The sequence below is a fragment of the Lepus europaeus genome, chromosome 9 (genome assembly GCF_033115175.1).
Source record: "Lepus europaeus isolate LE1 chromosome 9, mLepTim1.pri, whole genome shotgun sequence".
NCBI classification, from domain to species: domain Eukaryota; kingdom Metazoa; phylum Chordata; class Mammalia; order Lagomorpha; family Leporidae; genus Lepus; species Lepus europaeus.
In genome coordinates, this window is record NC_084835.1 from 10534944 (window position 1) to 10549945 (window position 15002).

The window sequence follows — 15002 nt, forward strand, 5'->3', positions numbered from 1 at the left end:
CTACTGAATTATAGTCTTCCCACCTTTATGTCAGCCATATTGTTCATGAACCGGAATAGGGAGCATGGGAAAGGTTAAGCTGCATCTAGCCCTGTCAAGGTTAAAGGTCAGCCCACTTGTCCCCTCCGTGCCCCGCTGCCTCCTGTTCAAATCTGCGGCCGGTCCTTTTGGTACAACCCGCAGTGGCTGCTGCCGCTCCTGCACACAGCCTGGGTAACTGCAGACTGTCGCTCTGAATTCTATATTCTAACAGAACTTGGCAGTGGACAGAGCCAAAACAAACCAACAAAAGGGAAGGACAAAGGAGTCTGGATGGCAGGTGTACGCTATCTCATGTGGCATAAGCTTGTCTGGCTGATGCACTGCTGTTCTTGTAGGGCTAGAGACAAGGGCTTAGGAGAATTTATGTAGTTACGTTAGGTAACAAAGCCTTCTCATGAGAACACCAGATCACATACAGTCTGGCAGAGCTCTCCCTATACTGCTGACGACTCGACATGGTCATGTTCAGGAGGGAAAATGTCCCAAGTCCCCACCGCATATCTTACCGGGGCTAAAGAGAACTATAGCTTTAAGGTATGCGTACTCATAGCCGTCTATATCCAGCTTCGCCATGCTGTTACAGAACTCCTGCAGCTTCCAGATGTGCTCCATGACCTGCTTGATCCGGTCGCCAGAAAGTTTATCTGGAAAGCAATGTCACAGACCACCTGAGAAAGGCTGGTAACTTATAACCAGCTGCTTTGAGGTGCCTCAGGTGGAAAGAAATGGGAGATTAATTTCACTTTTTAATGAAAACCCAGTATTCTCGAGATGGTCAGGAGCCTCATTTTCTAGCTGAAGTAACAGGCATCCAAACTCCACCTCACTACCCACTCCGCCTGGACCACGAACCCCTGCCCACTCCCTGCAACCCGGTCTCCCAGGGACACACCGTGACCGCCCTTCAACTGCTTCAGACTCCGTGCAGGCGCCGTGGCACAGCAGCGAAGTGCTGCACGAGATGAGCATGTGCCGCATCAGAACGCGGGTCTGGATACCGCTACTCTACTCCAACCCAGCGCTCTGCTGCTGTGCCTGGACATGCACATCACGGCCCGAGGACCTGGGCCCCTGCCACCTACTGGGAGACCAGGGTGGAGGCTGGTCCGGCCTTTGCTGTGGGCTTCTGAGGAGTGAACCAGCAGATGGGCCATCAGTCTCCCTTTCTTATTTTCTGTCTCTCCCTCCCACTCTGCCTTTCAAATAAAACGGCTCTTAACCAAAGAAAGGGAAAAGGAAACCAATTCACATGAGTGGTTAGCTTTTCTTTTTCCTTCTTTTTAAAAACTTACTTGAAAGGTAGAGAAACAGAGACCGAGGGAGATGACAGTCCCTGCATTACAGAGTTGTGAGGATTTGTGAGCTGTTACTCATGAAGACAGCCCATCACCTGTCAGTGAAGATGCACACAGAAGCTGGCACTACTCTGCAAGCACTCAAGGCCAAGGAGGAAAAGGGCCTTTCTGTGTCTTGTCTGTATTCACCGTATGGAGGAGGGCCGTCTGCACTGGTAAAGGCCCGTGACTCAACAGTCACGTGGTGGGACGCCGAGCTCAGCCAGCTTGCCACAGAGGCAGCCTGGGGAAACTAAGGTGTCTTTGACATGGGTCTCTGGCTGAGGGCTGGGTTCTGCTCCATGAGCACATGACCAAAATACAGCTCACCCCAGGTCCCCAGTCCCTACCTTCCTGGATGCTGTTCTGCAGGTGGTTGACAATGGCGGCCAGGATGGTGGAGAGACTCATGACCTGGGCACACTGGGCCAGGCCTAGGGTGAAGAGCTCGTTCCAGCAGGCCCGCACTAGGCTGGTGTTACAGTCCTGCCTGCGGGCACAGAAAGCAGGCTCAGAGTGGCTGCACACTGCACTTCTCCCAGGATGGGGCCATGCAGGCACTAAGCCTCAGCACTCCCCACCAAGCAGATGTGACAAGTGTTTGTTCAGGGTCTCTGGGATGTCCAGGGTCATTCTTGAAAATGGTCAACTCTATGAATGTTGTAGTTCAAGTCTGACATTAAACTACTCTCTTAAAGAAGATTCTTTAGACTGAAGTTTGGCCAAGCCATCGTTTCCTACAGCCTTCTGAGTCCTCGGCAATCCTGGCTTGGCTCTGTCCCAGGGAATGGGTATCTGTGTCTCAGGTCCTTGGCCAAGGTCATGAGAGATGGCAGAGATGAAAGGACAGCAGCTGAGTGGACGCTGAGGGGCAGAAGGTCCCTGTCACCCCAGCAGACAGGCAGCAGACCCTGTGCTGCAGCAGGGAGCAAGTCCCTGCCAACTCTGCTTGCAGCCCTGTCCTGGACAAGTTCTCAAGTCAGCCAGCAGGGCCAGCATGCTGCAAGACCAGCTGCTCTTAGTCCCAGCTGTGCCCAGAGGCAGCATCCCTCCACGGGCCTCAAGACACCAGGAGGCCGGAGAACCTCAGCCATCTGGACAAGACCATTCCCCGAGTCACCTCAAGGACAGCTCAGCCAGGGGAGAGCAATGGGACCAGGACTGTGGCCCTGTGCCAGGCCCACCACCTCAGACACGTGCCTCGTGATTTATTCTCCTAGCCTGAACATCAACTTACAAAGCACTGTACACGAGATCTGACTGACACCACTTTGTGTGGTATCGTGGTTCCAAATCAAACAGAAAAAGTGCATTCTGGGCAGGGAGCACATCACTTTGGAACCCCAGTTTAAAAACAATATTGGCTGTCTACCGTAGTACTTGTTAGTACTGCAGGGGTGCCTAGAATCATACCATCTAACAGATGGTGGCAAAAGGCAGGCCATTCTCGTGGTTATTAACAATGGTGGCAATGCTTGTCAGAAGGCCCTTGCCTGTCTAGTTCTCCTTAAGGATGAGAGGACGACCACTTTCCTAACCACTGCCCATGACACGTGCCACGACCCCCATAATCCCTGGTCCCCCATGGACTGTAAGGCCTTGCAAAGATTCCATGGTGAGGAAACGGGGTGCTCTGAGGCAGGGACTCCTGCGAGGCCACACGGCCCACAGCAGACAAGTGCTGTAAACCACTGGACCTCCCGGCCGTACATGCAGCAGCAAAGGATTCCTTTGTGGTGAGCTTTACTGCCCTCTGCATGTCCAGATCCATGTGGATACTTGTCTTCCAGCCAGACTGTGGGGCAGCTTAGCACACGGACAGAGCTGGTGCTGGGATCAACACATGCGTGTGATGCTTAATACACAAGCAAGCACAGGGAGCTTCCTGCAGAGAAGACGGCAGGTTCGGTCCACACCATGTCCTGCTCAGTACTGAGTCAGGCGTTTACCAGAGAATGTAACCCGGCTCTGAGCACACGGAAGGTTCACAGCCCTCAAGGCCCAGGCCCAGCTCCCGGCCCGGCTCAGCCTGTCAGTCACACTGTCAGCAGCCCAGTGCTGGGGACCATCCTTGTCTCCTAGCACCAAGTCCACGGCACAGGTAGGAGGCTCCATAAAGGTCTGAGGAACACTGCAGTACTGATGACCACGGTCCCCTCGCTGTTTTTACTACGAAACTCAGGGGGGCTGGCGCTGTGACACAGTGGGTTTCAGCCCCAACCTGCAGTGCTGGCAGCCCACAAGGACTCTGGCTGTAGTCTTGGCTGCTCTGCTTCTAGTGCTGCTCCCTGCTAATGTGCCTGGGAAAGAGTGGAGGACGGCCAAAGAGCTTGGGCCCCTGCACCCATGTGGGAGACCTGGTGGAAGCTCCTGGCTCCTGCCTGGCCCAGCCCCAGTCACTGTGGCCATTTGGAGAGTGAACCAGCAGATAGAAGACTTCTCTCTCTCCCTATCTACCTCCACAAATAAAATAAATCTTGAAACAAGAACAAAATAAAAACCAAACTGAGGGTGAGGCCAGTAGTGTCACGGACCTAGCAGGTGAAGCTACTACCTGTGGCACGGACATCTATGTGGGCACTGGTTTGAGTCCTGCCTGTTCCACTTCTGATCCAGCTCCCATTAATGTGCCTGGGAACTCACTGGCTCCAGTGCTTGGGGCCCTGCACCCACATGGGAGACCCAGGTGAAGCTCCTGGCTTCAGCCTGGCCCAGTCCTGGCCATTTGGTTCATGAACCAATGGATGGAAGATCTCTCTGAGTGCCTTTCCTTCTCTGTAACTCTTTGAAATAAATAAATCTTTAGAAAACAGCAAACATCAGGGGCTCTTGAACAAGGTCTTAGGAACAAACTGGAAGGGACCTCACAGGTTTTCCAGGCCATTCCTTACCTACCCCAGACACATGCCAAGAAAACACTCACCCAAGTGCCTGAAAGGCTGGGATGGACCTGGCCCAGTGCATGGAGAGGAAGAGCAGGCGGGACGCAGACTCGCAGATGTAGTGCACGTTGAGGTACTCCGGCATCGGGCTGGGCATTGTCAGCTGCACAAGGGAGGCACACAGGCAGAGGGGAGCGGCTCTGAGGACCGCTGTGCTGGCCACACGTGCCCTGCCCTTTCCGTGGCGGGGGCAGCGAGGCTCCCTGCCTCTGGCTGCGAAGCTGCTGCGTGGGTCCAGCTCCTGTGAGGGGCACCAATCCCTGTGCTTTCTTGCTCGGTCTAATGCCTCTAACAGGCCCGAGGGGGACTTCCCAGGTCGCTCATATAAAAACATGCTATTCAACTCTTGCTTCAGCTCAGCTGTTATTCACTGTAGTCCACTTTGAGCCATAGCTCAGTTTAAATTGAGCTGGGAACAGGGGTCAAGCCCACAGGCTCATAGGCACTTTGGAAGGTGGCTTCAAGGGAACACAGTGGAGGCCACGCAGAACCCACGGAGTAGGGCGATCCCTGCCTCCTGGATGTCAGGCCAGGGCTCTGTAGCTCCACTGACTAACAGGGCCTCCCATGCCATTGAAACTGGAATCCCAGTTGAACTATGTCTTGGGCACCCCTGGCCAACTAGGAGCAGCGATCCCATCTTTGTAAGTGAGCAGCCAGATCTCTCCAGGAAAAAAATACCGGAGAACAGGAAGACTCAGCTGGAGACCCAGGGACAGAGGGGGCCTCAGCTGTCCTGGGGATGTCCTCACAAAAGGTGAGGCTAGTGAAGGCACGCACAGGAAAACCTGTGTGAACCAACAGTCTCTTCAAGGATGCCTCTGTTACAGAGGCTCTGGGGGGCAACACAGATCCAGTGGTCAGGAAGATCTTGTAGGCAGGCTTCTCCTGCACAGAGAAGACAAAGTGCCCCCCGCCCCCCCCAGCCCATGCTGGAGCTGGGCTGTGTCAGGAAGGCAGCAGCAGAGGAGTCGCCACACTGGCCAGTCTCGATCATGACTGGCTGCACCTGCTTCAGGTTTACCTTCAGAACCTGACGCACAGTGAGCACAAGACAAGTGAAAATGCTTTCCAATGGAATACAAGATCCTGCTCGAGGCCTTGATGTCCAGGTCCACAGGACGAGAAGGAGCTCATGCTGGGGCTACAATTCAGCAAAACTGGGGGAAGCCACTGCCTGTGGTGCCGACACCCATAGGAGCACTGGTTTGAGTCCTGGCTGCTCCACATTCGATCCAGCTCCCTGCTAATGCACCTGGGAAAGCAGCAGGGGATGGTCCAAGTGCTTGGGCCCCAGCCACACATGCGAGACCTGGAAGAAGCTCTTGACTTTGGCCTGGCCTGGCCCTGGCTGTAGTGGCCATTTGCAGAGTGGACCAGAGGAGGTAGATTCTCTGTTTCTCTGTAACTCTGACTTTTAAATAGACAAGGAAAGAAAAGCAGCTCATGCTTAGGGTTGGCTCGAAAGCCTACAGATCAGCTTCGGCAGAAAGCTTCTCTCCCAACAGGCTGGGGAGGCTCGCGTGTGGTTAGTCTAGAGCACTCACCTTAAATGTGACGTGCGTGTCTGAAAGGAGAGGGCCTTCCACCTCAATGATGGGTGTCGACTGGTCTCTGCTGATGACGTGGATGCCGCCCCCTCCACTGGCGTCTATCCCGTCGGCCAGGCTTGGAGGCGAGGAGCTGTCTGTGGTATTAAGTGCTTTAGCTAAGGTATCAAATGCCCTGTGAGCAAAAATGAAGCAAGCAAGTCTGTGAATCTACAGCTCTTAGGGGAAACAGAGCTCTAGCTGAGATGTAGCTCAGACAAGCAATGCTCTGAGAAAGGATAATCCAACTGTACCTGCAGAGGGAGGGCCAACACTCAGAGCTTCTGGGTACTGTACCTCATCTTAGGCACGCAGCTCTGGAATGTTTATTTTCCATATAATTTCTGTTCTTTACCATTTCCTATTATGGTTTGAACAGGATTTGGCTCCCTCAACTCAAATGTTTGAACCCCAAAGCCTTATGTTAGTGGTCGATGGTGGCTCGACTAAGGGTGTAGACTTGATCTAATTACCGCGTCTGGGAGCTGGGCCTAGCTGTCGTCTTTAGTCACTGGGGACTGGCCTCAGAAGTGGCGCTCCTGAGATGGCTCACCATACAAGCAGAGCGTGCTTCCTGGCCCCCCGTGTCATCGTCTAGTCTCCCAGAGGCCTGAACCAACATGGCTGCTCAGTCTCGAACCGTGAGCCTCCAAAACTGTAAGCTGAAACAACGCTCCTTCCCCCCACAGCGCCCCTCAAGTACTTCAGTTGAAGGAATGAAGTAAGCTTCCGAAGGTAACAGTTCTCTCCATTTTAAGGATGTGAATGCTGAGGCTTACAGATGTCAGGTAACTTTTCTACGACCATCCACACAGTTAAGTGATGGAACCAGACTTCTAATTCAGCTCCCATCCTCTTTCCACTGGACCAAGATCTTCATTTCTCTCCTAGACTGCAAATAACCATGAGGACCAGAGTCCCTACGTGCTCCTTAGCCATGCACTTGGTCAGCCTCGCATGACAGGCAGGAGTGGCAGGAGCAGAACCAAGTCTCAGGCTGCAGCATCCAGTTACCACATCCAAGACCAGCTCCTGCTCTGCTGGCTAATACGGATGTAGCTATGCTGGTGGAGTGAGGCTCTACACGTGCTACTCAGGTTATAGGAGCAAAATGGGCTAAATGAGCAGTATGGTATGGGCTGAGCTCTTACTATGCAGGTGTGCTGAACAGTGGTCAATACAAATAGAGCTGTCCACTGAAAGACCTCCCTGCACTTTCATGGAGTTACCTGGTTTCTTTTTTCCTTGTTTGGAATGAAAAGCAGTGGTGAACATTCTGTATCACATGTTAAGTGGGCCCAGGTTATCACAGTTAAAACTTGAAAGAAGACAGCCTCGTAGCGTTGTTGTGACTGCTTTAGAACCCTTGATTAAATATAGGATACATCCAAGATGCCCCCCACAGGTGTGTGTGTGTCCCCGTATGTGGGCTCATACCGTGTAATCTCACTTGCAGACTGGTCCTCTGGCTGGATCTCTGAAGTGTCACCGTTGTTCAAGGACTCACTCAGGTTGGCAAGGGAGGTCACTACGTTTGCCAGTGTGCCCAGAGCTCCCTGGCTTGTTTCTGCCTAATAAACAAAAAATAGTAACGTTAAACACACACATAAGCTAAGGATTCTCAGGCCCCTGAAGATGTAATGTTTGTTCCAAAACTGCTCCCCACAGAGGGCAGTGGGAGGGTGCTCTCTGTGGTGATGGGTCAGTTTTCTTTATCTCTGTGTGGCTGTGGTTACACAAACCCACAAGTGACTTAATAAGGACACAGGGGTGAAATGACAGAACAAAAACAGGTTAACAGGACTTTACTCAAAGTTGAACTTTTGTGCTTCAAAAGACATTACCAACAAAGCAATAAAAAAGGCAACCCACAAACAAAAAGACAAGTTAAAGAATGGGAAAGAATATTTGTGAATCTTGTGTCTGACAGTAGCTTAGTGGCCAGAACAGCAAAAGAACTTTTACAACTCAATGATGAACTTAAACATGGGCAAAGGGGTGGGGGTGGCACTGTGGCGCAGCAGGTTAAGCCTTCACTTGCAGTGCCAGCGTCCCATACTGGAATGCCTGTTCGAGTCCTCGCTACTTCACGTCTTATCTAGTTTCCTGCTAATGTGCCTGGGAAAGCACTGGAAAATAGCCCAAGTGCTTGGTCCCCTGCCACTCACGTGGGAGACCCACATGAAGCTCCTGGCTTCAGCTTGGCCCAGACTGGATTTGTGGCCATCAGAGGCGTGAACTGAATGATGGAAGATCTGTCACTCTGCCTTTTAAATCAACCACTCAATCTTAAAAATGGACAAAAGATCTGAATCTTGCCAAAGAAGAAATACAAATGGCCAATAAGCACATTAAAAGATATGCAACAAATCAAAACCAGGAAATACCGTTTCACATACACCAGGATGTCTCTGGCCAATTACCTGGGCAATAAAGTACTGTGAGGATACAGAGAAACTGGAATCTGCACACACAGTAGGAATGTAAAGCAATGCAGTCTTTTTGAAAAATATCCTGGCAGTTCCTTCAAAGTCTCAACCCAAGAGTTACCGCCTGACCAGCAACTCTGGTCAAATGCAGAAACATCTCCGATGTCTATCAACTGACAAGTGGATAAATAAATGTAAGTTTGGGTGGGAGGGAAAGCCATTGTAATCCATAAGCTATACTTTGGAAATTTATATTCATTAAATAAAAGTTAAAAAAAAATAAATGTAAGGTCAACCTATAGAATGGCATATTACTTGGCAACAGAAAGGCATGAGCTGCTGACACAGGCTACTAGGGATGAACCTTAAAAGCATTATATTAATATTCAGAGAAGCCAGTCCACAAAGGGTCACAGATTGTATGATCCCCAATTTGAAACAGAACTGGCACAACCCTGGAGCCAGAGAGGAGGTCAGAGGTGGCAGGGTCTGGGAGAGGGGAAAGGGCAGCTTAATGAGGTTCTGGGTTTCTTCTGGGGAGACAAAACTATTCTGAAATGAGGGGTAGTGGTTGCAAAACTCTGTTATACTAAAACTCACTAAACTATACACTCAAAGGGTACACTGGATGGTATTTAACTTTTATTTCAATTTTTTAAAAAAGGAGGAAGTTAGACTGAGATAAACCAAGATACTCATGTACAAATGTCTTGATTCCAACAGTGAAACACCAGAATCAACAGAAGCAGTAGCCACAGGAGTCACTGGAGGTGCTGAGCAGCTGCTATGGGGTGGAGGCCGTCATGGCCACCAAGCATGCTAACGGGGAAGAAAGAGGAGGAAGAGGGGAGAGTAACAGGATGGCACTCACTGGGCGCCGGTTACATGGTCGGGTGCAACACTGACTGAGCTAGAGGGGCTGCATGGTGGCGCAGTGGGTTAATTTAGACACTGCCTGAGATGCCAGCATCCCATAGAGGCACTGGTTTGAGTCTACTTCCAATCCAGCTCCCTGCTAATGTGCCTGGGAAGGTAGCAGAACGTAGTACTTGGGTCCCTGCTCTGCCATGCTGCAGACCCAGATAGAGTTCTAGGCTCCTGGCTTCAACCTGGCTCAACCCTGGCCATGTAGTGAACCAGTGGATCAAAGATTTCTCTCTCTCTCTCTGCCTAACTCTGCCTTTCAAATAAATAAATCAGTCTTTAACCAGCTTCTGAAAACAGCCATCTTTAGGTGCTGTGATATGTACTATTCTCCAAACACACCCCCAGGGTGGGTCCTGGTATTTCCATTTCAGAGAGGAGGGCACAGGGCAGCCCAGCGTGCTGATCTGAAGCACTCTGTGTTCACTATGCAAACATGACACAGCTTCTGCATTCAGTCCCCCATCTAGGGACAGGAACGCATTCCTGCCAGTCAGCGCTCACTGCCGTGGGGAGGCCCGGATGGAGCTGCTGAGTGAGAGGGGGCGCATGGCTTCGAGCAGCAGGGTGGCTCTCTGAGCCCAGTGTCTGCACAGATGGCACCTGGAGCGGCTGGCCAGAGTTCCAGGGTCATCAGGAACCCTGACAGTTATTCGGGCCTGGCTTTCAGGTTTTTGTTTTCTCTCCTTCTCCCCATGCAATCAGAGCCACTGTTCTGGACCGCCCACTGCATGAGCAGGAGTTAGGTGTGCGCCCTCAGCATCGTCCTGCATATTATCACAGCCCAAGCACAAAGAAGAGAGCTCGAAGGCCCTCCTGAGGCCAGAGAGGGCAGGGTGGCTCCTCAGGCTGGCCTAGGGCTCTCTACTTTGCCTTCTCATTCCCTCAGGCACTTGATATGAGCGGACAAGGACCTGAAGGCCCAGCCTGGGCCAGTGCTCTCCTCACTGAGCTGCCTCCTTTACTGCTATGGCTTGCTGTTTACCTTTCATTACTTGGTTTACATGAGGAACAACAAATGAGCGAAGTGATGGCTCCCTGGGCTGCATCAGCCCCTCCTTGGTTTTCCTCCCAGGAACTAGCCAGCCGTCTCCCTGTCGTGGAAAGGCCAGTGCTGTCCCCAGTAAGGTTGGCCTTCCCATGGCTGGCTTGCTGTAGCTGAGTTTTAGAGCTGAACTGCATCTGGCTAAACTTCCTCCTAAAGGCCACCCAACATAAAGGGACTGGGGGCTGGGGGAAGGGCAGGGACAGCATTGTGGGTAAGCTCTCACCGTGATGCTAGCATCCCATATGAGTGCTGCGTTGTACTGCAGCTCCACTTCCCATCCAGCTCCCTGATGGCCTGGGAAAAGCAGCAGAGGATGGCCAAAGTGCTTTTGCCACCCACGTGGGAGACCTGGATGAAGCTCCTGGCTCCTGGTTTGTCTGACCCAGCCCCAGCCATCTGGGGAGTGATCCAGCAGATGGAAGATCCCTCTCTCACGCTCTCTGTAATTCTAACTTTCAAAACAAATGAATCCCTAAAACAGCAAACAAAAAGAGACTGGGGCTTTTGCAAAAGGCTCTCTCAAGGTAAGCAGGTACTTCTTGAGCATGACAGCTTGCTAATGTGTAAGAAGAAAAAAAATCTCCAGAGTCCAGAACCACAGAATAGCCACCAAACGGAAGTCCAGACGCTGCCTTGTTTTGGTGATGGTGACCAGCCAGCTCACTGAGGGTTCCAAAAAGGCAGCAGCAACCCTAAAACAAGTCCCAGCGTGGCTGTCATCAACAAGCAGACAGAGATGCAAGGTCATGCTTTTCCATGGGGACCATGGGAGGCCAAGGTGGCACACACAGTTAGGGCAGCAGCCTGCACTGGCAACACAGGAGGAGAGGAGGCACAGGGAGAGAACATCACCTTGGAATCCGTGGCCAGGAGAACCGTACCATCCTCACGTATCAAAGGCTGCTGGATGTTCACAAGCATCCCTGGATCAAGAAGACCTGTTTGTCTATTTAAGACATAAAGAAACCCAGAGTAGCTTCCAACATTTTATGTACAGTATGATCATGCTGCATTCACCTGTCCCTTCAACACCTGCCAACTTATGTGCACGTGAGAAAAGATCTAACTAGGCTCAGCCACTGAGGGACCGAATGGCCCTCTTCCTGGGAAATGATGTGCACAGAGTCAGGTCTACCGCGTGAGACAGGAAGAAGCACCAAGGCACATTCTTCAGGGCTTTCTGCACTGACTGAAGATTATGGCCATTCTGCCAAAAAAAAAAAAAAAAAAAAAAAGCTAACTTGATCTTGATCTTCAGAAAACCACCAAGGTGTTCTCAACTTCAGTTCTAAGACACATTTTGGGTTTCTCGTTTGCTTTCTGTTCCTTTTAAAGTAAGTTCAATAGATTACATCAATTAGAACAAACAAAGTAACTTGTGGCACTCTCTGGGACAGGAAAGACCTTCTGTCTGTAAAAAAAGCCCCAGTGCTGAATTACGGAGCAGCTGTTCTACCCTAGGAATGACAGTTTTACCTGTACAACACTCTCTGAGCCTGAGACTGGAGAATTTCTAGCCCACCCCGAGAGGCGTGACTGAGCAGGGGGTGGGGTGAGGCGAATGGAGGCTGGAGGCCGGGGCAGCCAGGCAGGAGCCACACCTCCTGATCAGCATGCTGCCCTTGGTGAGGACAGGAACTGACCTTGCTCCATCTTTGTCTGCCACAAAGGTGGGGGTGGCTATCAGAGGACTCCTCAGGTCCTTCCGGATATAGATTTTCTCAGTTGATGCGGCACAATTGCTCGGTTTCTCCCGCTGCACGTCAAAGGGCTTCCGTTCACTCTGCACAGCTTAAATCACAACATAAATATTCATGTTTAGAGCACAGACCCACGTCAGTAACGACTACAATCCCTCAGGGTTAAGGAAGGGGTCTCCCTTAGTATCATCATTATCGCAGGGACGTAAGTGGTGGTGCTAGTTCATCTGGCTGTTTTCACAGTGGACTTTTCCAAAGGGGAGAAAAGTGTTCAGAGCCAAACAATGCCACGTGAAATCTAAACGCACAGAACAGCACCAGTCCACTGCCAGGCCTCTGGCTCACAATGAGCCCTCTGGGCCTTCACTTCTTTTTTGATACATTAATTAATTAATTATATGGATTTATTTGAGAGACAGACACAGAAAGATCTCATCTACTAGTTCATTCCTCAAATGCCTGTAACAGCTGAGGTTGGGCCAGGCTGAAATCAGGAGCTAGGAACTCAATCCTGGTCTCCCACATGAGTGGCAGGGACCCAAGTACTTGAGCCATCAGGATATGTGCTGGAGGGAGCTGGAGTCAGAAGCGTCATGGGGCCTCCGAGCCAGGCACTCCAGTGTAGTTCCTGGGCACCTCAGGTGGCAGAGATCCAGCCCTGGGCTTTCACTTCCTGCTGCTAACAAAATGAACTCTAAAGCAGAAGTGCTCATCTGCTGGGTCCTTGTAACACAGCCTAGCCTGGGTCACACGGCATCCAGGAGCCACCGTCATTTCCAACTCAGACCCAGCTTCTGCACAGTTTATGCCCGTTATACCACACGAGCAGTCTCTCCATTTAGCAACCTAGTTTAAGAACAGGTATACATGCCAGAAACAACAGAAGAAAAGGAAGACTTCTTAGAATAAGGAAGAGAGGAGCCGAGGTTCCACACTTCCTGCTAACCAAACTGACAGTGATTGGGTCCTAAGTTTGTATCTACACCTGTGATAGCGCTCTCTGTCTGCCTGTCTGTCTCTCTCTCTCTCTCTCACACACACACACACACAATTACAGTCATTACTCTAAGTAGAAATATTCATCATTGAGAAAGAGGAGTTTGGCTATGTGGGCCAGTCCAACACCAAGCCAGTGATGTCTGCTTCCACTGTGGGGAAACAGCAGTTATCCTGGGCAGAAATTAGGTGGTATTTCTAATTTCTCAAAGAATACATTGCCACTTGTCCCTCCATTTTCAGTTTCCAGAAGTGCAAACGCTACTACCTTCTGAGGCAGGCCAGTGGGGCTGGGGTTTGTGGCCCCTTGAGACATAGGCAGGATGTCCTTCCCAAGCAGGCTGTCAGCTGCGGCTGCAAAGCTGTCTCCAGTCTCCAGGCCGACCGGCATCTCCACTAACAGCTTCTGTGCGCCATGTGTACCCTGCAGCCTTCAATCACACCTTGGGGGGGGGGGGGGGGGCTGCAATCTTTCACCCAGAGCTAACAGAGGAAGGGTTCTGAGCCCCCAAGGAGACAGTCTCCAGGAGACCCCCACCATCTCCATGAACCTCAAGCCAATCAACATACGTATGTGAAACCCCCTGTCCAATGGGCACCCCAATAAGATAATGCAGTGAACAGAGAGTAACGCCTTAACAACCCGGGACGCTTCCTCAAAGCCAGTGTCCCGCTCCGGCACGCTGCCTGGTCTCCTCTCTGACCAGACGCTTTCTCTGTTCGTTTGCCAATAAAATAAAAGGTTCTGCCTCTTTGCAAATTGTTTCCTGGCTTCTTATTTCTCTACTAAGCTGAGGAAAAGAACCCAGGAGACTCACACCGGGACCGGTAGGTAACGCCTCTCAGTCTTCCTAGGCAGCCTGTGCTCCTGGGTCCAGGGCCACCAGCCTTGCCAGGTCAAGTGTGTGTCCTGCATTTGCTACCCTCCATGCTCTGCAGCACCTGCAGAGTCAGGCTCTATTCTTGGATTTCCCTTTGCTGCCTCTCCTGGATTCCTGTCTTCACGTGGGCTCCACTAGCAAGGAACCTGACTTCCATGCTGACTGTCCCTGTAGGTGAGGGCCTGGACAAAGAAAGAGCTGAGAGGGGTCTGAGACCTTCATTGGCTGCTCTACACCCGGGGGCAACAGCCCTCCCTTCAGAACCTCAGCTGTGCAGAGGCTGGGCCAGGGGCCGAGCCCTACGGGGAAGTACAAAGGAAGGAAGCAGTGAGCACAAGTCCGTGCGTGGCATCCTCGGGGCAAAGTGGAAGGCAGGGGAAGGGCTCTGGCTCAGAGGCTCTGCGGCTCCCCAGGGGCAGAGCTGGGGGCGACAGGGGTCAGGTGTGCTCTCCAGCTGTGCGCACCCTACTCTCCTCGGTGTCTCCTGCTTCATCTGAACACTGGCGCTCACTCACCCAGCTGACCCAAATGTAAGCCAAAAGGAAGTCAGAGCGGGTTAGTTTTTCCTAAAGTATTTTCAGGCCACATTTAGACCCCTTACTGAACAGACTCTTGCCCCCTCTCTTCCGGTTACCACAGGCGGCGGCGTGTCCTACTCACATTCCATTTTCATGCCCATCTCCAGGCATTTTTTCAGCCGGCAAAACTGACAGCGATTGCGGTGATGTTTGTTGATGATGCAGTCCTGGTTGCTCCGGCAGCTGTAGGTCAGATTTTTCCTCACGCTCCTTTTGAAGAAACCTTTGCAGCCTTCACAACTGACAGCCCCATAGTGACGGCCTGAAAGGAGAAAGTACCCTGGGAGTTAGCAGGGGAAGCAGGGATCCGCGACCGCTCTCAGAGTGGCCTGGGCACTGCTGTCAGACCCAACGGCCACGCGATGGCCACAGGCTTCAGCACGAAGCATACGGCCACATCCTCCAGATAGCTTCTCTACGGATTTCTTTTTAAAATTTAATTTGAAAGGCAAAGTGCACAGAGATAAATATAGAGGGAGGGAGGGAGAGAGGGAGGGGAAAGGGGAGGGGGAGAGGGAGAGAGAGAGAGATCTCTTCCA

The 15002-nt window shown here is 51.6% G+C and overlaps 1 protein-coding gene across 9 annotated transcripts in view; it reads right to left on the reverse strand.

Moving 5' to 3' along the window:
- NR2C2 (nuclear receptor subfamily 2 group C member 2) overlaps positions 1-15002 on the reverse strand; it is an 81798-nt gene that overhangs the window by 7558 nt on the left and 59238 nt on the right. For 8 of the 9 annotated variants that reach the window (XR_009866758.1, XM_062200508.1, XM_062200505.1 and 5 more), the window contains 8 exons: positions 14546-14725; positions 11952-12099; positions 11161-11254; positions 7345-7478; positions 5866-6043; positions 4300-4421; positions 1727-1866; positions 549-686 (listed from right to left, as the gene is read on the reverse strand). Coding sequence is in view for 7 of the 9 variants with exons in the window: in XM_062200508.1 (XP_062056492.1) it covers positions 549-686; positions 1727-1866; positions 4300-4421; positions 5866-6043; positions 7345-7478; positions 11161-11254; positions 11952-12099; positions 14546-14725 (1134 nt within the window). In the remaining 2 variants the exon portion in view is untranslated. The remainder of the gene's footprint in view (positions 1-548; positions 687-1726; positions 1867-4299; positions 4422-5865; positions 6044-7344; positions 7479-11160; positions 11255-11951; positions 12100-14545; positions 14726-15002) is intronic. The other variant, XR_009866759.1, reaches the window with a different exon arrangement.